The sequence below is a fragment of the Mobula hypostoma genome, chromosome 25 (assembly GCF_963921235.1).
Source record: "Mobula hypostoma chromosome 25, sMobHyp1.1, whole genome shotgun sequence".
Taxonomy (NCBI): Eukaryota; Metazoa; Chordata; class Chondrichthyes; order Myliobatiformes; family Myliobatidae; genus Mobula; species Mobula hypostoma.
The window spans coordinates 1,177,919-1,201,996 of NC_086121.1; the positions used below are offsets into that span (position 1 = coordinate 1,177,919).

General features: G+C 42.9%; 1 protein-coding gene across 8 annotated transcripts in view; it reads left to right on the plus strand.

The window, feature by feature from the left end:
* Nucleotides 1-24,078, plus strand: part of cdk11b (cyclin dependent kinase 11B) — a 60,924-nt gene that overhangs the window by 22,100 nt on the left and 14,746 nt on the right. For 7 of the 8 annotated variants that reach the window (XM_063033239.1, XM_063033237.1, XM_063033244.1 and 4 more), the window contains 8 exons: nucleotides 1,285-1,435; nucleotides 6,212-6,357; nucleotides 8,698-8,820; nucleotides 9,818-9,913; nucleotides 11,923-12,012; nucleotides 13,125-13,190; nucleotides 16,778-16,986; nucleotides 18,397-18,487. In XM_063033239.1, the coding sequence (XP_062889309.1) occupies nucleotides 1,285-1,435; nucleotides 6,212-6,357; nucleotides 8,698-8,820; nucleotides 9,818-9,913; nucleotides 11,923-12,012; nucleotides 13,125-13,190; nucleotides 16,778-16,986; nucleotides 18,397-18,487 (972 nt within the window). The remainder of the gene's footprint in view (nucleotides 1-1,284; nucleotides 1,436-6,211; nucleotides 6,358-8,697; nucleotides 8,821-9,817; nucleotides 9,914-11,922; nucleotides 12,013-13,124; nucleotides 13,191-16,777; nucleotides 16,987-18,396; nucleotides 18,488-24,078) is intronic. The other variant, XM_063033242.1, reaches the window with a different exon arrangement.

The following is a 24,078-nucleotide window of genomic DNA, read 5'->3' on the forward strand; positions in this document are numbered from 1 at the left end:
TTTAATTAGAATAATGGTCTGTAGATTATGATTTTGGGCTGGTTGGTCTGTGGTTTGTGGTTTACATATTAGTATTACATTAGATATATCTCTCAGAACCTACTTTAACAATATTTCAATGATTGCGGTCAGTACCTCTATTATTTCATTTTTGACTTTTCTTAGTATTTGTGATCTTTTTAATTTTTGACTTCCAGTCATTTATGACACTTTATAATCTGTGGTTTTCTATTAATACAACAGCAAGATAGTATGCTAATATATATATTTGATCATTGCTAGCCATTACACGTCCTATAGATTAATTTTTTTGTCTCTAATCCCTGTGTTAGGTTTTCTATAATATTAGTAAATGTCACATCATCAAAAACTTTGAGAAAAGATGTGAATAAATATCCATAACAGCAATATTTAACATTGCAAGGGTAAGCATAACTCCTTTAGTTAGGTTTTATACAGCAGAAATTATCGTGTTTGGATAATAACTGGTGTCCTCAGATTCCAGGTGATGTGGCGATGACGTTTTCTCATTCTTGTAATGTTCCTCATTTGGCTAAAAAGTAATCTGGTAACTTTACCCAATATGGTCACTGCAGCTTGTAGTCATCCCCGCTTGACAATAGGTTAGGTGCTGACGATAGGTGAGCTTGCAGTCGTTTCCCCTTGAGGATAAGTCAGGTGCTGATATAACTGAGGTGTTCAAGATGATTTAAGGATTTGGTAAGGTTGGGTAGTCCAAACAAAAGCAGATAGCTCTAAAATAAGAGTTTCTGGATTACTGTCCAGAAACACTACACATGAGTTAGAAATGTGGATATCTTCCACCCTCCATCCCCCAGTAAGAAAAGATGAGACTAGACCAATTGAAGTCTTCAAAACTAAGATTAATGGAATATTTTTTAGGCTAGGGCATTAAGGATTATGAATGGATAAGTCAGTAATAAAATTGACTTGGTGGACTGAATCCTTTGCTCCTCTCCAAGCTCGAGGCTGAGGTGATCCATTTGTTACTACTAGGTGTTTCAGGCCTCTGGGTCGGATTGATCTGATTTTGCATCTTTCTTGATGGAGTGTAATGTGACATAAAACAATACGGGTGAGTCCGAATGTAAAACAATCGCTTAATACTGGTAAGTACTTCTGTCCTGCGGGATTGTGGTGCTGCTAAGCAACTTTACCTTTGACACATAACATTCCAAATAATTTCTTTTCAATGGCTTTTAATTGACAGGTCATGGGTTTTAATCTTAATTAACATTTAAACATGCAAATATTTGTAAACAGGAAAGCACATGAGAGGGAAGGAGAAAGACAAAGAAAAAGAGAGGGAGCATGAGCGAAGGAAACGACAACGAGAGGAACAAGATAAGGCACGTAGAGAACGAGAGAGGCAGAAACGGAGAGAACTTGCCAGAGAACATTCCAGAAGAGAAAGGTGAAGGAGAATTTTACTCGGACTTGCAGCTGATAAGCACGTCTAATTAAAGTATAAATTAAGTGAAACATTACAATTTCAGTTATGTTTCTATCAAGTACACAGATTAGATGACTGCTCAGTTTTCAAGGCTCTACCTGACTGCTCTGTCTTGAGTGATTAAAAATCCATTCTGTGCACTTTCGCTGTGTTTTAACCTGTGTAACAATATATATGCCAGCTATGAAAGTGACAGATAGAACTGTTTCATAGCTGAGAAAGCTTACTGAAATGAGTCCTGTTGGTTTGGGATGGAAGATCTTGGCAATAAACATTGAATAGTAAAGTTTAAACATCTTATTGTCAGAACAGATGTGATTTGATGATTATGTAGATTGTTTGTGCACCGGTGCACAATACTGGATACTCAGCAAGGATTTAATGTCCCCTCCACATCAAGACAAATCAAGTTTATTGTCATTTAACTGTATACATGTATATAATGCACAGTATATAACCATATAATGTATAGAGAAACAAGACAACATTTCTCTGAACGAGGGTGTAAAGCACTCTAGTACACATCTCACATATTACACACGATAACTTATGAAGGTAAGGATAAAATCTACAGATGAATCACGCTTAAATAACAAACTAAAAGGTATGGAACAGATTAACTTCGAACACGATGTGGCAGGGAGTTCAGAAGCCTAATGGCCTGAGGGAGGAAACTGTTTCCCATCCTGACCGTTCTTGTCTTTGTGCATCGGAGTCTCCTGCTGATGGTAGAAAGTCAGAGGATGCTGGTTGGATGGGTGGGTTCCTTAATAATACTAAGGGCCCTGCATACACAGTAAGTGTCCCCAGCGGATGGTAGGGAGAGCCCTATGCTCCTCTCAGCTGTTCTCACAGTCCTTTGCAGGAGCCTCTGGTCCGGGAGCAGCGCTCGGCTGCTCCCGTACCAGATGAAAATGCACCATGCTCTCAATGGTGCTGCGGTAAAACGCAGTTAAGATGGGGGTGGGGGCCTTGCATGCCTCCATCTTCTTAGGAATTGGAGGCTCTGCCGTGCCTTCTTGTTCACATATCACACCAGATAGTTCATTGTCCCTCCGGCTCTACGGTACCTGATCTGGGAATGCAGGCCTATACTGGGATTAAAGATCACTATATAATGTATACATACACTCAACATGTATAATGTACAGAACATTATGCAAACCTGAACTGGGATATGCTACGTACCAGCAGACATCTCTTACATCTGTAGACATGAAAACTATATACTCTAAGTAGTTGAAATTTCACCAAGGTTAGCGTTTCAAACTCCGCATTCATGCAAAGCAGCCAAGGCAACAGTGGGCATAATCCTACATTGCCTTTTAAAGCACATGTCGATTTCTAAGCCGATATAACTGGCATTCAATTTGGTGTTGTCCTACCAACTGTGTTGAAACTCTAACTGAGAAATACTATTGGTCTGGGTATGTAAATTAGTTAATATTGAGAATCATTACACTTGTTGAAAGCATACTTGTAAAGGGAGCCTGGGCTTAGCTCTTCTGTCACTTTTAAAATATGAGATAACATTTGTGCGTTGCAAACAATGAGTTTTACTATGTAAGACCATAGACATTGGAGAAGAATTAGCCATTCAGCCCATTGAGTCTGCTCTGCCCTTCCATCACAGCAGATTTATTATCCCTCTCAACCCCATTCCCCTGCCTTCTCCCTGCACCTTTAGCACCCTGACTAATCAAGAGCCTATCAATTCCCGCTTTAAATATACCCAATGACTTGGTCTCCACAGCCATCTCTGGCAGTGAATTCTACAGATTCACCACCCTCTGGATAAAGAACTTCTTCCTCATCTCTATTCTAAATGGATGTCACTCTATTCTGATTCTGGCTTTAAAGTGTCAAGGGGGTGAATAGACAAATAACATCAGGTCTACTTTAGGAAAGGATGCATAGAGCCAAAGTAATTGGAAATAGTGTTATTAAAGGCATTGACTGAAGTGTCTGGGTTTTTAGGATGTTGACAGGATGTGGAGCTGGGTTGAAAAGTGCAAAGTGTGCAGTGATTCACTTTAGGAGGTTGGGCTTGAAGGCGGAGTACAGGGTTAATGACAGGATTCTCAGCAGTGTGGCGGAACAGGGAGATCATGACCGTGTCCATTGATCCCTCAAGGTTGCCACGCAAGTTGATAGGGTGGTTAAGAAGGTATATTGGCCTTCATTAGTCAGAAGATTGAGTTCAAGAGCTGTAAGGTAATGTTGCAACTTTATAAAACCTTGGTTAGGCCACACTCGGAGTATTGCTTCTAGTTGCCTCATTTATAGGAAGGATATGGAAACTTTAGAGAGGGTGCAGAGGAGATTTGCCAGGATGCTGCATGAATTAGAGAGCATGTCTTATGAGGATAGGTTGAGTGAGCTAGGGCTTTTCTCTCTTTGGAGTGAAAGAGGATGAGAGGTTACTTGATGGAGGTATACAAGATGGTAAGACACATAGATCGAGTGGACAGCCAGAGGCAATTTCTCCCAGGGTGGAAATGGCTAATACAAAAGGACATCATTTTAAGGTGATTGGAGGAAAGTATAGGGGGGATGTCAGGCGTAAGTACTTTTCACAGAGAATGATGGGTGTTGGTAGAGGCAGATACATTAGGGACACTTAAGAGACTCTTCGATAAGCACGTGGTGGATAGAAAAATGGAGGGTTACGTGGGGGGAAGGTTTAGATTGATCTTAGAGTAAGTTAAAAGGCCAGCACAACATTGTGGGCCAGAGGGTCTGTACTGTGCTGTAATACTCTATCAAATAGCTTGATGGTTTTACTGGTCAAATGTTTTCAGTAATTCCCTTTTTATGTTCGTAACTGAAATAAATGTTAAAGCTCACAGACAATTACTTTAACAATTTGAGTTTAGGGAAGTGTAAAGAAGTATACTTTTGTCTTTTTTTAAAAATAAATGGGAATCATTTGACTGCTTCCTCATCAGCTGATCTGATGAACTTCAATTTCAGTAAAATATTCTGTGGTGAGTGTTGTTCGTTATCTGGTGACAGTGAAGATGCACATTAATGGGGTGGGCAACAGGCCGTCGCTGTGCTCTCACCTGAGTGCAGTTGAATTTCTGGTTCCTCCAGATGTCCTTTATATTGCATCCGTCACGAGAGAGTCACACGTGTTCTGCAGCCTATCCTCAGCCATCTAAGGATTATACTCGCTGCTGCTGCCATGACGACATTGCTGTCAGGGTGGAGGAGTATTCTGTTGGTATCTGATGGCATAAACATTGATTTCTCCAACTTCTATTAATTTGCCCCTTCATCTTCCCTCTTCTTCATTTCCCCACTCTGGCACCTTATCTCTTCTCCTCACCTACCTATCACCTCCCCCTAGTAACCGTCCCCTTTCTCCTGTGGTTCACTCTCCTCGCCTATCAGATTCTTCCTTTTCCAACCCTTTGCCTTTTTCACTTATCTCCTCCCAGCTTCTTACTTCACTCCCCCTTCCCCCATCCACCTGGCTTCACCTGTCACCTTCTAGCTTGTCCTCCTTCCCATCTCCCTTTCTGATTCTGGCATCTTCCCCCTTCCTTTCCAGTCCAGATGAGGGGTCTCGGCCCTAAATGTCGACTCTTTATTCCCCTCCATAGATGCTGCCTGACCTGCTGAGTTTCTCCAGCATTTTGTGTGTGTTGCTCTGGATTTCCAGCAACTGCAGAATCTCTTGTGTTTATGATGATTATATGTTCCTATTACCTTAATTTAATTCCTTACTTTCAACCTGCTCTCCTCCCAAGGTAATTGTTCCCTGTACACTCCATGTGCTTGTAATTCAAAGCAATTATCCTTAAGCAGACGAGCCATGTGGAGATATCAAATTACCAACAAACTGCAGTGTGAAATGGTATTTGCAGAGAGAAAAAAGCTTCATATGTGACTCGTCTATCAGGTTATTAGTTAAGGAACCTCACTGTGAATCTCAAATACCATACGAAACATTTGTCTGCAGTGTGGACATTCTAGGGGATCTGTTTAAAAGAGATGAAAACAAGCTGTACAAGTTGTGGCACTGCAGACTTTGGTCTTGATATTACATGAAGCTTTCTACCCCATTAAATTTCACTAAACTGAATCCAGTCTGCAATAATCTCATAAAAAACATTGGCCAACCATCCATATAAAGTCATAGAACACTACAGAACAGAAACAGACCCTTTAGCCCATCTAGTCTGTGCTGATCTATTATTCTGCCTAGTCCCAGCGACATGCATTCAAACCATGGTCCTGTATACCCTCCCACACCTTTAAATGCTGAATTTGTTCCTTTGTCCACCTCTTCCATTGGCAGCTTGGTCCACACTCACCACCCCCTCAGGTTCCCTTTAATTCACTTTTCATCCTTAAACTATGACCTCTAGTTCTAGTCTCACCCAACTTCAATATAAATATCTGATACATATATATCCTGCCCCCTTAAAATACCTTCCAATAATTTACCCACGACTTACAACATGCTCACCGGCCCATAAATATCCCACTTATTTTTAGACAACAGAAGACCGTTAGTTATTCTCCAGTCCTTCAGCACCTCACCCGTGACCAATGGATATATATTAGAATATAGTTACTGGATTTTGTTTTAGATTTTAATAGTCATGTGGACTATTTCATCAATACAAAGAGTGTGTGGCAGGACATGCTGTGGTGTGTGATGTGATCTGTCTAAACACTGAAACTTTAGGAATGTTAGCACACTGATAACGCTTACGAACCTTCCAGGGATCGTCTTGAGCAACTTGAGCGTCAGAGGGAACGGGAGAGAAGAATGAGGGAGAGGGAGCAACTACAAAAAGAACAATGGGAATTGAAAGAGCGTGAAAGGAGAGCTGAGGAACGGCGAAAGGAGCGAGATATCAGGAGGGAAGGTAAAACACCCAGACCTGTCACTGTGAAGATTTTCAAAAACACCGTGTGACACTTGCAGGAGCATGTGCTTGTGTTTAAAATGAAGTGAATGAATGTGCATCTATGTGTATTCAGTATCTTTGCACTGATGTTACTTACTACAAAGCACACAGAACAGTTACACTCCATAATGTGCAGTGTGTTAACCCTCATATTGGCCACCCCTCAGAGTCTGTAACACTGCACCGGCCCCTCCTGAGTCCATTATTCCTGGGTTACTCCCGGTTACTCCTTCCCGAGTCCATTGTTCCTGGATTAGTCCTTCCCGAGTGCATTGTTCCTGGATTACTCCTGCTTACTCCTTCCCAAGTGAATTGTTCCTGGATTACTCCCAGTTACTCCTTCCTGAGTGAATTGTTCCTGGATTAGTCCCAGTTACTCCTTCCTGAGTGAATTGTTCCTGGATTAGTCCTGCTTACTCCTTCCCGAGTGAATTGTTCCTGGATTACTCCTGCTTACTCCTTCCCGAGTGAATTGTTCCTGGATTAGTCCCAGTTACTCCTTCCCGAGTGAATTGTTCCTGGATTACTCCCGGTTACTCCTTCCCGAGTGAATTGTTCCTGGATTACTCCCAGTTACTCCTTCCCGAGTGAATTGTTCCTGGATTACTCCCAGTTACTCCTTCCCGAGTGAATTGTTCCTGGATTACTCCCGGTTACTCCTTCCCGAGTGAATTGTTCCTGGATTAGTCCCAGTTACTCCTTCCCGAGTGAATTGTTCCTGGATTAGTCCCAGTTACTCCTTCCTGAGTGAATTGTTCCTGGATTACTCCCGGTTACTCCTTCCCGAGTGAATTGTTCCTGGATTAGTCCCGGTTACTCCTTCCCGAGTGAATTGTTCCTGGATTACTCCCGGTTACTCCTTCCCGAGTGAATTGTTCCTGGATTACTCCCGGTTACTCCTTCCCGAGTGAATTGTTCCTGGATTAGTCCAGGTTACTCCTTCCCGAGTGAATTGTTCCTGGATTACTCCCGGTTACTCCTTCCCGAGTGAATTGTTCCTGGATTACTCCCGGTTACTCCTTCCCGAGTGAATTGTTCCTGGATTAGTCCCGGTTACTCCTTCCTGAGTGAATTGTTCCTGGATTAGTCCCAGTTACTCCTTCCCGAGTGAATTGTTCCTGGATTACTCCCGGTTACTCCTTCCCGAGTGAATTGTTCCTGGATTACTCCCGGTTACTCCTTCCCGAGTGAATTGTTCCTGGATTACTCCCGGTTACTCCTTCCCGAGTGAATTGTTCCTGGATTAGTCCCAGTTACTCCTTCCTGAGTGAATTGTTCCTGGATTAGTCCCAGTTACTCCTTCCCGAGTGAATTGTTCCTGGATTAGTCCCAGTTACTCCTTCCTGAGTGAATTGTTCCTGGATTACTCCCGGTTACTCCTTCCCGAGTGAATTGTTCCTGGATTAGTCCTAGTTATCTCCTTCCTGAGTGAATTGTTCCTGGATTAGTCCCAGTTACTCCTTCCTGAGTGAATTGTTCCTGGATTAGTCCTAGTTATCTCCTTGAGTTCTACAGTATGGTGTAGTAAACAGGAACCATCTCATTGTCAGCAATTGTCAGTGTAGATTAAGTGTTGTGGTGCAAAAGTAGATACAGGCAAGTTAGTTCGCAGACCATTCATGATCACACCAGCATACAACCTCCTGTTCTTGTGTTTTGTCTGTTCAAACTTGCCATCAGACACCTAAACTGGCATGGATAACTTCACTCACCGTAACTCTGAGCTACACAACCTGCAGGCTCACTTTCAAGGGCTCTGCAATTCGTGTTCTCAGTATTATTTATTTATCGATGCCTTTTGCACGTTGGTTGTTTGCCAGTCTTTGTATAGTTTTTCATTGATTCTATTGTTTTTCTCTGTTCTACTGTGAATGCCTGCAAGATGCTGAACCGCAGGGTAGTAGGTGGTGATACATACATTCTTTGATAATGAATTTACTTTGAACTTTGGATCGATGGATGTAACATATCTGAAATGTTTATGCTGTGATTAATGACATTTCAGTTGGTTCTTTACGAAGTAGACTGGCCCTGTTCCCTGAGATGACACAGTAGACAGTTAAACTCTGTGACAGATTGTGTAGAGTCATGAATTCCTAGCAGGTAGCACTGGAGAAGATCATTCAGCCCATTGTGTCCATGCTGACTGCATTTCCCAAGTCTTGTTCTGTGATCCTGCAGGTTACAGCTGTTGAGGTGTTCATCCATCTGAACATTCAGATCAAATTTCTGACACACTTTGACAGCAGTTTTAATGCCGGGGTGTTGAAATGATTGAGAATCCGTTTGTTCTTTCAGCCATGATGCATCACCGTGGACTGAAGGATGAGTATGCTGAGAAAATTAAACTCCATTACAGGAACCACAGCCCAGTCTGGCGTCACACTGACAGGTTTGAACTGGGAGATGGAAGAAAAAGTGGTAAGGGCAACAAATTTACTGACTTTGTACTGAGACCTGAGAGCTACACCCACCTTTTGTGTAGTTTGAATCTGTATAACAAATCTGGTGTAATATTTTAACCAAAAAAAGTGGCAATTGATGTTGGAAGAAGAACAGAGTTTGTGTAATGTGGAGACATACAAGAAGGAACAAACCACCATATCTGTGCTAACCACAATGCCAATCCAAACCAATTCCATCTGCCTACACATGGTCTGTATCCAGTCATTCTCTGCCTGATCATGTGTCTGTCTAAATGCCTCCTAAATATTGTTATATCTGCTTCCACCGCCTTACCTGGAAGCATGTTCCAGTCACCCATCACTCTGTGTGCAAAAAGAAAAACTTGCCTTCCTTTAAACTCCACTCCCTTACTTTAAACCTATCCTCACTAGCATTTGACATTTCCACCCACAGACTGTCCAATTATCTACACCTCGTGTGATATTAGATACTTCAGTTGGATCACACTTCAGGCTCCAATGCTGCAGAGAAAATAATCCAAGTTTGTCCAAATTTTCCTTATAGCTAATACTGTCTAATCCAGGCAAGCCTCTTCTGTACCCTCTGCAAGATTTCCACATTCTTCCTGCATTGTGGTGACTGGAGCTGCAGCTGGTGCCATGGTAGCATAGTAGTTAGCGAACACTACTACAGTTCGGGCGTTGGAGTTTGGAGTTCAGTTTTGGCTCCGTCTGTAAGGAGTTTGTATGTTCTCCCTGGGACCACTTGGGTTTCCTCTAGGTTCACCAGCTTGCTCCTACAGTCCAGAGACGTACCAGTTAGTAGGTCATTGTAAATTGTCCTGTGATTAGGCTAGGGTTAAATCAGTGGGTTGGTGGGCCCTCTAAATAAATAAATAAACAAAAGGAACTAAAAGGAAATATTCTACAGTAATGAATAGAATTGGGGAATTGATGGATGGTGTGACATCTGTTTTGTAAATCTTGCTATTATTTGTGTTTTTTTCTGTTAGTGAAGGAAGAGAGGTATGAGGAAAAAGACGCACCATCTGATTTGCAAGACATCAGCGACAGTGAAATAAAGACCACGTCTGGAGAAAGTTCCTCAGGTATGTTGGGAGATGTTAAAACCAGGACGTGTGCATAAAGCAATCTTAGGCATTTTATAATGGCCTGGATGGTTCAATCTGTTGCGTATTAGATATCCTTATTAATATCTTTGAGCACTCTGCAAATGTGCCCTGGTGAAATATGAAGTTGCAGCCTGCACACAACAGAGTTTAGCAGTAACACGAGGAAATCTGCAGATGTTGGAAATTCAAGCAACACAGATGAAAAAATGCTGGTGAACGCAGCAGGCAAGGCAGCGTCTGTATGTCCTGACGAAGGGTCTCGGCCCGAAAAGTCGACTGTACCTCTTCCTATAGATGCTGCCTGGCCTGCTGCGTTCACCAGCATTTTTTAAGAGTTTAGCAGTATTGTATTTCTATACGCAGTGTCCACTTTATTGAGACACCTGTACACCTCATTAATGCAAATATCTAATCAGTCAATCATGTGCAGCAATTCAAAGCATAAAAGCACACAGACATGGTCAAGAGGTTCAGCTATTGTTCAGACCAAACATCGGAAAGGGGCTGAAATGTGATATGAGAAATTTGACCATGGAATGAATGTTGGTGCCAGACAGAGTGGTTTGAGCATCTCAGAAACTGATGATCTCCTGAGATTTTCATGCACAAGTCTCTAGAATTTACAGAGGATGTGGTTTGCAGTTCTGTGGGTGAAAACATCTTGTTAATGAGAGGGATCAGAGGAGAATGGCCAGACTGGTTCAAGCTGACAGGAATGCAACAGTAACTCAAATAACCACACGTTACAACAGTGGGGTGCAGAAGAGCATCTCTGAATGTACAACATGTCAAACCTTGAAGTGGATGGGCTACAGCAGCAGAAAACATACACTCAGTGGCCGCTTTTAAGTACGAGTGGTGTGGGAGGTATCTAATATAGTGGCCACTGAGTGTAATTTACCTGCTGATTATTTTGTTTGGAGTGAATAATATAGGAAAACATCCTGCACCTACGACATCTTGAATGGTAATGGTGCACCTGCATTTCCCCAGTGTAAGTCAGGGCGAAGGGGGACATGATTGAGGAATATAAAGTTGAGGGGTATAGGTAAGGTAGGGGTTGGCACGGTTGGTTAGCAGTTTTGTTGGTCCTGTGATTAGGCTGGGCTTAACTAGGTGGGTCACTAGGTGGTGCAGCTCGTTGTGTTCCGTGCTCTATCTCTAAATAAATAACTGAATTTGGGGAAACTTTTCCTCTTACCAGAGGTAGGTAAAGCTGGACAACGTGGATTTACGGTAAAGGGGAAGAGATTTAGATTGAAGTGAGGGACATCCTTTTTCATCCAAAGAGTGGTCAGTATCTGTAATGCACGGCCTGCAATAGTCATGGAGACAGAGCAGTGTCTAGAGAAGCCTTTGAATCTTGTGGGTACAGAAGCCTACACGACAAGTGCTGGAGGATGGGACAGATGCAGGTGGGTGTGCACTGGTCAGTATAGGCATGGAGGGCTGACTGCTCTGAACAGGTAAACAAATCATCATGCAATGCACCTCAAAGGAGATTCACCCTGAGCAGTTGTAGCTTCATGTGTGAATATTACGTTCCACATTCAGCTGTGTTTGTTGCTTCTTTTATTTTTTATTTAGAGACAAGGCACGGAAACAGGCCCTTCTGGTCCAAAAAGCCCACACTGCCCAATTACACCCAACTGGCCAATTGACCTGTTAACCGGCATGATTTTGGAACATGGGAGGAAACCGGAGCACCCGGAGGAAATCCATGTGTCATGGGGAGAACATATGAAATACAGATGGTGGCAGGAATTGAACCTGTGACACTGACACTGTAAAGCTTTGTGCTAACCATTTTGTTATTGTGCCGTCCCTCAGACTTCCCTGTAATTATATCAGACGGGAACGCTGCCTTTGAGTGTTCTTCTCTTAAAATAATGTTAAATGTATTTATCCACAACTGGTTACTTTTAAAAGATGTTTATTGTGGTACTGTCCTAGGATTTCTTTTCATCATTACTTTTACCGCACAGGTTCTGCAACGGCCTCAGAGGCCGAGAGCACCAGTGAGGGCTCAGAGGAGTCGCCAAGTCCGTCTGATGTGGAGTCAGAGCCGTCTCCTGGTGAGAACCAGTTTCTGTTAGACTCCACTGCATGTTCTAAACATATCTGGAGGGTGCACAATTCTATCAAATTGATTAAAGAATCTGAAATGAATTAATGCCCCATTTATCCTCACATGGTGGTGTAGTAGGGACCAAATAAACTGTCCTTTATAATTGTTCTGCTGTAAATGATCCTCGTACACCATAACGCATGAGAACAAAATAGGCCATTCAGACCGCTGAGCCTGCCTTCGCCGCTGTTCAATCTGGCTGATTCACTTTCCCTCTCAACCCTATTCTCCTGCCTTCTCCCCGTGACCTTCGGCATCCTTACTAATTGAGAACCTATTGTCCTCTGCTCTACAGCCATCTGTAGCAATGAATTCCACAGATTCACCAATGGTTCAGAATAAAAATGACAAGAAATGTGATTAGAATAAAAATCTTAAACTCTCAGAAGATTCTCAGATACTGAGCCTTTACAGAGCATTTCCCAAAATCTAGAGACTTAAGTACACTGTCCATGTGAAGCAGCAATTTACTTTTGTTTTCAGTTATGAATGCAACTTTCATTTCGGTGTGACCTTCTTGGCATTATGGACAGATTGGGGTGACTCCTGTTCAGTCTGCAAATATGACCTCCAAAATTCCAGCAGCATATCACTTTAACGCCCTCTTCTGTTCTCACTTCAATCTCTGTCCTGTATTTCAACAAACCTGCTTGTCACTTCGGGGAACCACATCTTGTGACTCAGTGCATCCTAGCTTTCTGGTGAGGATGTAGATTTTTAACAATTTCAGATAATGATCACTTTTATTCCCAGTGTCCAGTGATAATTTCAGATCAGTTTCTATTTTCCTTGTGCTGTCACGGGTCATTTAATCTCTCGCGACTTCTCTTGTTACAGATTTCCATTTTTGTTCTTTCCTCTTTAGATTCTTAAATGATTTTATCTCTGATTTTACCCAGCTCTGATGAAAGCCATCACCCTGGAAATGTTAGCTCTTTCTCTCTCTGCAGATGCCACTTGAAGTTACAGCATGCTTCCATCATTTTCTGTTTTTACTTAGTTTAAAGTATTAGGTGGAGTTAGGAACTGAGCTTCTTTCTCTGAATTCCTTTTCCATAGGAGAGATCAGTGAAGATGAAGAGCACAGTGACGAGGAAAGGCAGAACGGAAACCACCTCCAAATGGGTAAATACCAATCCGTACCTTTCCACCAGCCGTGAAAGCTCTTTTGTTGCCATTGAGAGAGAGGTTATTCAAGTTCAAATTTAATTGTCATTCAACCATCATGAATACAGCGAAACGAGACCGTGTTCCTCTGGGGCCAAGGTGCAAAACACGGTACCAACAGTCACACACAGCACATATAATTACCATAGCAGAAAACATAAAGTCACTAGACAAAAAAATAGATATATAATTGAAATCCCCGAGTGTCATGACCTGTAGATTGATGCATGGATGTTGTTCTGGAACCACATTTCTGCAAGAACAAGCCCACGGTAATTCCTCATGCCGTGTAAATGCAGCTGCACACAAACACAGTTCAACTGTCTTCAACCAAGCGAACACTGGAGGGCAGCAGCAACGGGAAATTCTGTGTTGTCATGACAGCACAATGTTCTTAGACCCTCTCTTCCTCCTGTACTCTTGACTTGTTATTTGAGATACAGCCCACTACAGTGGTATAATCTACAAACTTGTAGATGGAATTAAAACAGAATCTGGCCACACATTCATGAGTGTACAGGGAGTAGGATATAGAGCTGAGGACACAGCCTTGTGAAGCATCAATGTTGAGGATAATCGTGGCGGAAGTGTTACTGCCTCTCCTTACAGATATCAGTAAGTTGGTCAGGAAGTCCAGGATCCAATTGCAGAGGCAGGTGTTGAGTCCCAGGTCTAGAAAAGTAGTGAGGAGTTTGCTTGGAAATGTAGTATTCAAGGCAGAGCTGCCGTCAATAAGCAGTCATCTAATGAAGGTATCTTTACTGTCCAGATGCTCCAGATATCGGTGTAGGACCAGGGAGATGGCATCTGCCATAGACCTGTATGGGTGGGAGGTGAATTGCAGTGGATCAAGGATTTTTGGAAAATGGAGTTAGTGTATGCCAAGAAGGCGTACACTCAGGGAGGTTGAGCTCAAGAGCCGTGAGGTAATGCTGCAGCTCTATTAAAACCCTGGTTGGACTAGACTTGAAGTAATGTGTTCAGTTCTGGCTGCCTCATTATAGGTAGCAGGGATAAGCTCCCACTACCTGTTAAATGTTCCCAATGGCATGTGACTCAATTAGCCTCTGACAACCAAGTCCAGCAGAACCGTTTCTACTGACAGAAGAAGGGACAAAAGCGGGTTGCTGGTGCCTTAAAACCAGTCGCTTCAGGCAGATGGGACTCGTCAGCCGTGGTTGGTAGCTCATCTAGGAGAAGGAAAACCCTGATCTGGAACCTCCGCTGCCTTGTGGCTACACCCACTCATGGGAAAGGCTTCAGGAGTAAACCCAGAGAAAAAATCCAGAGCTGGAGTCCCTAAGGCAGTTCTACATTGAGATCAATGCAGACTGGCAGCTCCTGCGATGCTGTTGGTGCTAATCTGTCTGGGTCACTCTTGTTCCTTTGGGTTCATCTCATGTGTGGATAGGGGGAGCTTGCTCTCCATATTGTAGTGCCCTGACAGTTTGGATACAGCATTCATGGTCAATCATGAACAACGAAGACCTCATAGGTCATAGGAAGGATGTGGAAAGTGCAGGGGATGTCGTTTAAATTGGAGAGCATCCCTTATGAGGATAGGTAGAGCAAACCAGGGCTTTTCTGTTTGGAACAAAGGGGGATGAGAAGTGATTTGATAGAGGTGTACACGATTATGAGGGACTTGGACTGAGTGGACAGCCAGGGGCTTTTTTCTGGGGCAGAAATGGCTAATACAAGGGGACATCATTTTAAAGTAATGGAAAGAAAGTAGAGAGGAGATGTCAGAGAGTGATGAGGGCCTGGAGTGCACTACTAGTGGTGGTGGTAATGGCAGGTACATTTAAGAGACTCTTAGATAGACAGATAGACTTAAAAAATGGAGCACTATGTGGGAGAGAAGATTAGATTTATCAGAGGGTAGGTTAAAAGGTCAGCATGACATGACATTGTGGGCTAAAGGAGTTGTACAGGTTTCCCCCGCCATCCGAAGGTAGAGCGTTCCTATGAAACGGTCCGTAAGCCGAAATGTCGTAAAGCAAAGAAGCAATTACCATTTATTTATACGGGAAAAATTTGTGAGCGTTCGCAGACCCAAAAATAACCTACCAAATCATGCCAAATAACACACAAAACCTAAAATAACAGTGACATATAGTAAAAGCAGGAATGATATGATAAATACACAGCCTTTATAAAGTAGAAATACTTTTCCACAATCATTACTGAACTGTTCTCCGTAGCGAAAATCTCACACGCGCGCTGTTGGCAAGAACACTCTCTCCAGTAACCTTTAAGCTATGAAGCTGCCAAATCATACCAAATAACACGTAAAAATACACAGCCTATATAAAGCAGAAATAATGTATGTACAGTGTAGTATCACTTACTGGAATCGGGAAGATAGCTTGCCGAGCACACGGATGATGGTGTGTTAGACTGAACTGTCGGAGTTTGGGTGGTGCAGTGGCCCCCACCCTCCAGGCCGCTGAGCGATACATTGCTGCGAAACACGCAGGGGTCCAGCGGTAGCCGGGAGGTACACAGCGCATCTTTAAGAAAAAAGCCGAAATAAGCTAATTAATTAGGTGCCGCCGACACGTAATTGTCGGCCCAGGTCAGTGCCGATTTCCGATTGTATCGTCTCTGATCTGGGCCGACAATTATGTGTCGGCAGCACCTAATTAATTAGCTTATTTCGGCTTTTTTCTTAAAGATGTGCTGTGTGCGTCCCAGCTACCGTTGCATTTTCCGCGAATCGGTATCTGTCCGTGGCCTGGGTGTTGGGGTGGTGGGACACTGGGGTGTCATCTCGTCACCTGTTTCCATTAGGGCAGGCAGTTCATCTTCTCCTATGACTGCCCGCCTCGATGTCGAAGGTCGAGGTTCGTTGTCTGCTGTGGCTGTTGTGGAAGGCTTGCTTGACTGCTGAGCCTCGCGCATTTTTCTATCACACAGTTCTTTAATAAGGACTCAAACCATCCTGCAAATATCTCCTAAACCGACGTACCCTTTCAAAATTAAAGTCGTACTTTATCATTACTCATTCGGTTTCGATTGTTATCCTTTTTTCTTCCAATTGCATCAGCTCTTCATCTGTCAGTTCTTGGTGATGGGATGCCAAAACCTCTTCAACATCATGTTCGTCAGCTTCCACAAGCCAAACTCACGTTGTCCTTACTTTGTTCACCACGATCAAAACGCTTAATTATGTCTAGTTTTACCGTAAGTGTAACACCCTTACGAGTTCTTTCAGGCTTTTCCGATACCATAGAACTCATCTTGCAAACGGCTGCTCACAGGCACGTGTTAAAGCAAAGCAGTTCCCAATCCGGGGCAGAGCGGCTGCTCGGGGCGCTCTCTGCCTTTTATTGCGCGCTGAATTTTTTTTCGTAACAGTGAAAACACCTTCTGAAAGCGAAAACAGGGTACTAATGTAGGTCTTTTGTAACAATGAGGTTTCGTAAAGCGAATATTCGAAAAGCGGGGGACACCTGTATTGTGCTGTACTTTTCTATGTTCAAAATATAGTGTCTGGTGCTGAGGTAGATTATTTGTTTTTTTTCTGATACTGAATTTGTAAGTTACAGAATCAAAGTTTGACCATGATTCAGAAGAGAGCGTGGAGGAGGAGGAAGAGGAGGAGATGGAGGATGAGGAGGACGAGGAGGAGGAGGAGGAGGGGAGTCCGATCTCCAACGCTCCTACTGAAGGAGATTATGTTCCTGACTCACCGCCTGCCTCACCAGTGGAACTGAAGAAAGAGCTGCCGCAGTACTTGCCTGCTCTTCAGGTAAAAAAAACAATGTAACCAGGCGTGGTGGAAATACTCGCGGTCAGGATGTATCTGTGTTGAAACAGTCTTGATGAAAGGACTGACCTCCCCCTCTCCCCATCCTATTCTGGCTTCTGCCCCCTTCCTTTCCAATCCTGATGATCATCAACTATTTATTCCTCTCCACAGATGCTGCCTGGCCTGCTGAGTTCCTCCAGAATTTTGGGTGTTGCACTGGATTTCCAGCCTCTGCAGAATCTCTTGTTCTATGTTGACTTCAGATTTCCAGCATCAGCTATATTGTAATATGGAACAGAGAACAGCCGATGATACCATTTGTACAGAAACAATGGAACATGAGTAATGTCATTACTATGAATGTGCCTGTAACCCAGTCTAGAAGGTGGAAATATCTGAATTTCACATTGACACCATGTCTAAATATTTTTAAATATTTGGAGATGGAGAGACTGCAGATGTGGGAATCTGGAACAATATACAATCAGCTGGAGGAACTGCATTTGTGTGAAGGAGCTGTTCGACTTTGTGGCTTTGTAAATATTTGATTTACATGACAAATGTTGATGCATATTCCCAACTTAGATTACTCACAGGGTCACAGCAGAGGCATTTAAATGCTTGAGATAGAAATTCCATTCTGCTCATATACATCTTGCCTCTCAGTCCCAAACAAATCTGGCCCCAGCACCCCCTCTCAAAGCTTCCCCTCCCACCAACACCCATAGCTTTGTTAACAAAAATACTACAGATGCTGGAATCGGGGACAAAAAGCAGAATGGACTCGAGTAGTGTCTGCTGATAAAAGGTGTCAATTGGTGCTTCAAGATTCAAGATTATTCAATGCCTTTTCCAGTACACGAGTATAAAGGACAAAATAATTGTTACTTGGATCCGATACAGCAGGGAAAAAACACTAAGATAAATAACACGATAATAAGAATATAATAAATATAAATTCATAAGATAGCTTGTATACGTAGATTGATTGTATATCCATAAAGTGACACTAGGCACATAAGTGACTGATAGGAAATGATAAAGTAGTGGTGGTTGGGGGTGTGGAGAGGTGGGTTAGTGGGTGGAGGTGTTGATCAGCCTTACTGCTTGGAGAAAGTAACAGTCTCTTGAGTCTGGTGGTCCTGCCATGGACGCTACCTAGCCTCTTCCTTGATGGGAGTGGGTGGGTTGGTGGGGGTGATGTACTGGGCAGTTTCATCTACCTAACACATCACTGGGTTGAGAGCTGAATCTGGACAGAGGTATCACTTGTCTCTGCCAGTAACGAGCTTCTTCACTTCTTTATGACAAGGAGTGTCAGTACTTAACCTAACTCCTGATGTTTATAAAGCCGCCTCTCATTTCAGAAATCCACTAAAACGTTGCCTGTTTATACTTTGCTGTTTTTAGGGTTGCCGTAGTGTAGAGGAATTTCAGTGTCTTAATAGAATTGAAGAAGGAACATATGGTGTGGTTTACCGAGCCAAGGACAAAAAGACAGGTGAGAATAGAATTTGTTTTCAGCAGGATGGCCGCACGTGTTCATTCTGTTCACTGCTCCGGTCTGCATGGTTCACCGCTCTGGTCCACTTGATGCTTTCCATGAGCTGAAACTACAATGACTGGAAGAAGTCCAGGCACCATAGTTCTGTGAATCACATTGTCCAGTCTGGAGATGGGAATCGGCCACTGTGATAATTATAGAAACTACTAAAATCCATCTTGGGATATAGAAAATTGACACCATTTATTCTATCCCCCTGTTGAACATAAAACTGAGTTATTGAAATCTTTGTGCTGGTCACAAATGTGACCTGAAGTATTTAGAATCAGGTCTCTGACAGAAGTATGTGCTGAAAACAGACAGTTTCTCCAGAGTTAATCTCTGGGATTTGCTTCTAAAACCTTTCCCCTCTCTATCCTCTTTTTATGAAGAAGATTAAAAGCTACTACTTCAAGTCACAGAGGAGCACAGCATAGAAACAGGCCATTCAGCCCAGCTTCTCTGTGCCACCCACTGTCATCCAGAGGATCGAGGATTTATTCACCATAAACGTTTACATGGGTTAAGAATTTGCTGTGGTGTGTTGGTCATGCAACAAATTCAACAATTATATAAAGAATGAAGTTAGAGGTTGCAGTATGGATATACATAAATACCAGCATATATTTCTGTATTTACCCTCTCTATCCTCTAGGTTAAAATCTACTACTTCATGTGAGGAACTGATGCAGGGGGCAGGGGTTCAGATTTCTGGTTCACTTGGATCTCTTTTTGGGAAGGTACAACCTACACAAAGGGGATGGGTTATATCTGAACCCAAGGAGGCCTATGTCCTTGCAGTCAGGTTTGCTAGAATTCTTGGGGAGGGTTTAAACTAAGTTGGCTGGGGGATGGGAACCGGAGAGATAGCGCTGAGGATGGGGCAGTTGGTATATAACTAGATGCAGTGTGTAGTGAGAGTGTGAGCAAGGACAGGCAAATGATAGGGCAAAATTGCAGTCAGTGGAATGAGTTGAAGTGTGAAATGGCGGCAAAATCGAAAATGATGATGAATATAGGTCTGAATGTGTTATATTTTGAATCCAGTCAGTATACAGAATAAGGTAGATGATCTTGTAGTGCAGTTAGAGATTGGCAGGTATGAATTTGTGAGTATTACTGAGCCTTGGCTGAAAGAAGATCATTGGAGCTTAACATCCAAGGATACAACCTATTGAAAGGACAGGCAGAAAGAAGCAACACAGGATCAGAAGATGTAGAGTCTTTGTGGGTAGAGTTAAGAAACTGCAAGGGTAAAAAGACCCTGATGGGAGTTACATACAGGCTTCCGAACAGTAGTCAGGATGTGGGCTGCAAATTACCATGGGAGATTGAAAAGATGTGCAATAAGGGTAATGTTACAATCATCATGGAGGGTTTAAATGTGCATGTAGATTGGGAAAATCAAATTGGTGCTGGATCACAAGAGAGAGAATTTGTAGAATGCTTTTGAAATGGCTCTTGAGAGCAGCTTGCAGTTGAGCCTGCTAGGGCAAAGGCAATTCTGGATCGGGTGTTGTTTAATGAACTGGATTGATTAGGAAGCTGAAGGTAAAGAAACCCTTGGGAGATGATGATCATAATATAGAATTCATCCTGCAGTTTGAATGGGAGACGATAAAGTAAGGTACATCATTGTTACAGTATAGTGGAGTAAAGGGAATTACAGAGGCATGAGTGAGGAGTTGGCCAAAATTGATTCAAAGAGGACACTAGTAGAGATGATAGCAGAACGGTAATGACTGGAGTTTCTGGGAGCAATTTAGAAGGCACAGGATACATACGTCCCAAAGATGAAGAAGTATTCTAAAAGCAGGGTGATGCAACCATGGCTGACAAAGGAAGTCAAAGACAGCATAAAAGTAAAAGAGAGGTCATAATACAGCAACAGTTATTTGGAAGTTAGAGGATGGGGAAGCTTTTGAAAACCAACTGAAGGCAACTAAAAAAAACAGAAAAGATGAAATGTGAAGATATGCTGATAATATAAAAAGGGATAGCAAATGTTTTATCGTATGTGTAAAAAGTAAAAAGAGAGGTGAGAGTGGATGTTGGATGCTGGCAAATGATGCTGGAGATGTAGTAATGGGGGACAAGAAATGTCAAACAAATTTAATAAGGATTTTGCATCACATTCACTGTGGAAGACACTAGCAGCATGCCCGAAACTGGAGAGTGTTAGGAGGCAGAAGTGAGTGTAGTTACTATTACTAAGGAGAAAGTGCTTGGGAAGCAGAGAAATCTGAAGGTAGTTAAGTCACCTGTACAAGATTTTCTACACCCCAGGGTTCTGAAAGAGGTGGCTGCAGAGATTGTGGAGCATTAGTAATGATCTTTCAAGAATTAATAGACTCAGAAATGGTTCCAGAGAACTGGGAAATTGCAAATGTCACTACTATTTAAGAAGGGAGGGAGGCAGAAGAAAGGAAGTTATAGACCAGTTAGCCTGACTTCAGTGGTTGGAAAGATGTTGGCGTCCGTTATAAAGGATGAGGTTTTGGGGTATTTGGAGATGCATGATAAAGTACGTCCAAGTCAGCATGAATTCCTTAAGGGGGAGTCTTGCCTGACACATCTGTTGGAAGTCTTTGATGAAGTAAATGGCAGGATAGACAATGGAGAGTCAGTGGATGTTGATTACTTGGACTTTCAGAAAGCCTTTGACGAAGTGCCATACATGAGGCTGCTTAACAAGATAAGAACCCATGGTATTACAGGAAAGATACTAGCATGGATAGAGCATTAGCAGACTGGCAGGATGCAGAGTGGGAATAAAGGAGGCCTCTTCCATTTGGTTACCGGTGACTAGTGATGTTCTGCAGGGGTCGGTGTTGAGACTACTTTTCATTTAGAAACGTAGAGACATAGAAAACCTGCAGCACAGTACAGGTCCTTCGGCTCACAAAGCTGTGCCAAACATGTCCTTACCGGAGAAATTACCTAGGGTTACCCATAGTCCTCTTATTTTTCCGAGCTCCATATACCTGTCCAGGAGTTTCTTAAAAGACCCTATCGTATCCGCGTCCACCACCGTCACCGGCAGCCCATTCCACGCACTCACCACTCTCTGCGTAAAAAAAAAACACTTACCCCTGATATCTCCTCTGTACCTACTTCCAAGCACCTTAAAGCTGTGCCCTCTCGTGCTAGCCATTTCAGCCCTGGGAAAAAGCCTCCATCGGCACGATCAATGCCTCTCATCATCTTATACACATTTACATATCAATAATTTAGAAGATAGAATTAATGGTTCTTGGCCAATTTTGATGATACAAAGATCGATAGAGGGGCAGGTAGTGTTGAGGAAGTTGGAAGACTCTAGATGGACTTAAATAGATTGGAATAATGGACAAAAAGTGGCAGATGGACATAGTTTAGGGAAGTGAACGGTCATGCACCTTGGTATTTTCTAAACAGGGAGAAAATTCAAAACTCAGAGATGCAAAGGGATTTGGGAGCCCTCGTGCAGGATTCCCTAAAGGTTAACTTGCAGGTTGAGTCATTGGTAAGGAAGGCAAATGCAATGTTAGCATTCATTTCAAGAGGACTAGAGTACAAAAGCAAGTGTGTGATGCTGAGGCTTTGTAAGGTGTTAGAAAGACCATATTTGAGAGCAGTTTTGGGACCCTTATCCAAGAAAGGATGTGCTGGCATTGGAGAAGGTCCAGAGGAGGTTTGCGAGAACGATTCCAGGAATAAAAGGTTAATGTATGCAGAGTGTTTGATGCTCTGGGCTTCTGCTCATTGGAGTTTAGGAGAAAGCGGGGGGGGATTTTATTGAAATGTATTGAATATTGAAAGGCCTTAAAAGAGTGGATGTGGAGAAGAGTTTTCCTATAGTGGGGGAGTCTAGGTACAGAGGGACGTCCATTTAACAAAGAGATGAGGAGGAATTTCTTTAGCCGGAGGTGGTGAATCTGTGGAATTCATTGCTACAGATGACTGTGGAGGTCAGGTCATTGAGTGTGTTTAGAGTGGAGCTGCTAAGTTGTTAGGGCAATAAAGGGGAGAAGGTAGGAAAACAGAGTTGAGGGGAATCAGCTATTATGGAATGGTGGTGCATGCTTGATGGGCCGAGTGGCCTCATTCTGCTCCTATGTCTTATGTTCTTAAGCTAGTAGCACAGTAGCTAGTCCCAGGTGCCAGCATTGTGCACATGGCCACCAAATCTTTCCAATGTTTGCATCTGATCAAATGGTCTTAAATGTTGTATTTGTACCTACCTCTGCCACTTCCTCTGGCAGCTCGTTCCATATCTCACACCCTCAAGTTCCCTTCAAATCTTTACCTCTCTCAAACCAATCTGTACATCTCTCAAACTTCTCACTTCCTCTGGCTGCTCGTTCCATATCTCACCACCCTCAAGTTCCCTTCAAACCTTTACCACTCTCAATCCTATGTTCTCTTGTATTCGACCTCAGGTTTGCCGTTGTTTGAATAAGTGGTTCAAACAGTGAATTCCGGTTCATTCAGACACATTGGCACCAGTAGATTTTAGCCCAATTAAGCAGCTGCCCCAATTAGTGTAAGTTTCATAAAAATAGTTATAAAGGTATTTTAAAAAAGGTAAATTACCGTTTAACTGAGAAACAAATTAACTATTTAAATGAAATGCAGAAGAAATTAGAACACTACCAATACTACTACAATGCACTAAAACTGTGGATTAGTTCCCAATAATTATTGATGGAATTCGTTCAGTGTACGCTGCCGTGTTCTTTTGAGTTGACTGTAAAATAACAAAATCAGTGCAGATAATGGTCTGCCTTCATTGCCTTCCAGCATGTAGTAGTGTCAAAAATCACTGCTTTTTAATTCGTCGTTGGTTGGCCCAACTGAACACAAACTCGTGCAACTGCCGCTATTTAAGAACTATTTGCTCTAAGCACGATGTGGTGTTTTAATGGCCACACAAGTGCACATCACTGACGTACTTGTGTCCAAAGGCTGTGTGCTCAGCCCGCTGCTGTTCACTCTGCTGACGCATGACTGGGGTCGTGGGTTCCAGCTGACACAGCAGTGGTTGGCCCTATCGCGATGACAAGACGAAGTTTAGAGAGGCAGTGGAGTGGCTGATGGACTGTTGTGAGAAGACAACCTAAGTTTGAATGTGGAGAAGAGAAAGGAAATCATTGTGGACTTCAGGAACGTTCAGGCAAACCAGCCCCCTCTGTGAATACATGGCTCTTCCATAGAGAGAGTTAAGTGCACCAAAGTCCTGGGAGTCCACATCACAGATGATCTCACCTGGTCCCTTAATAACACCTCCCTGAGCAAGAAGGCACAGCAGCACTTTCACTTCCTAAGAAGATTGGGGCAAGCAAGGCTTCTACCCCCCATCTTAATTGTGTTTTACAGGGGCACCATTGAGAACCACCTGACAAGTTGTATCTGCATCTGGTATGGAAGCAGTCGAGCATCAGACCAGAAGTCCCTACTAAAGGACTGTGAGAACAGCTGAGAGATCATAGGGGTCTCCCTACCATCCACTGGGGACAATTATCATTGGCACTGATATGCAAGACCCTTAGTATTACTAAGGATCCCAC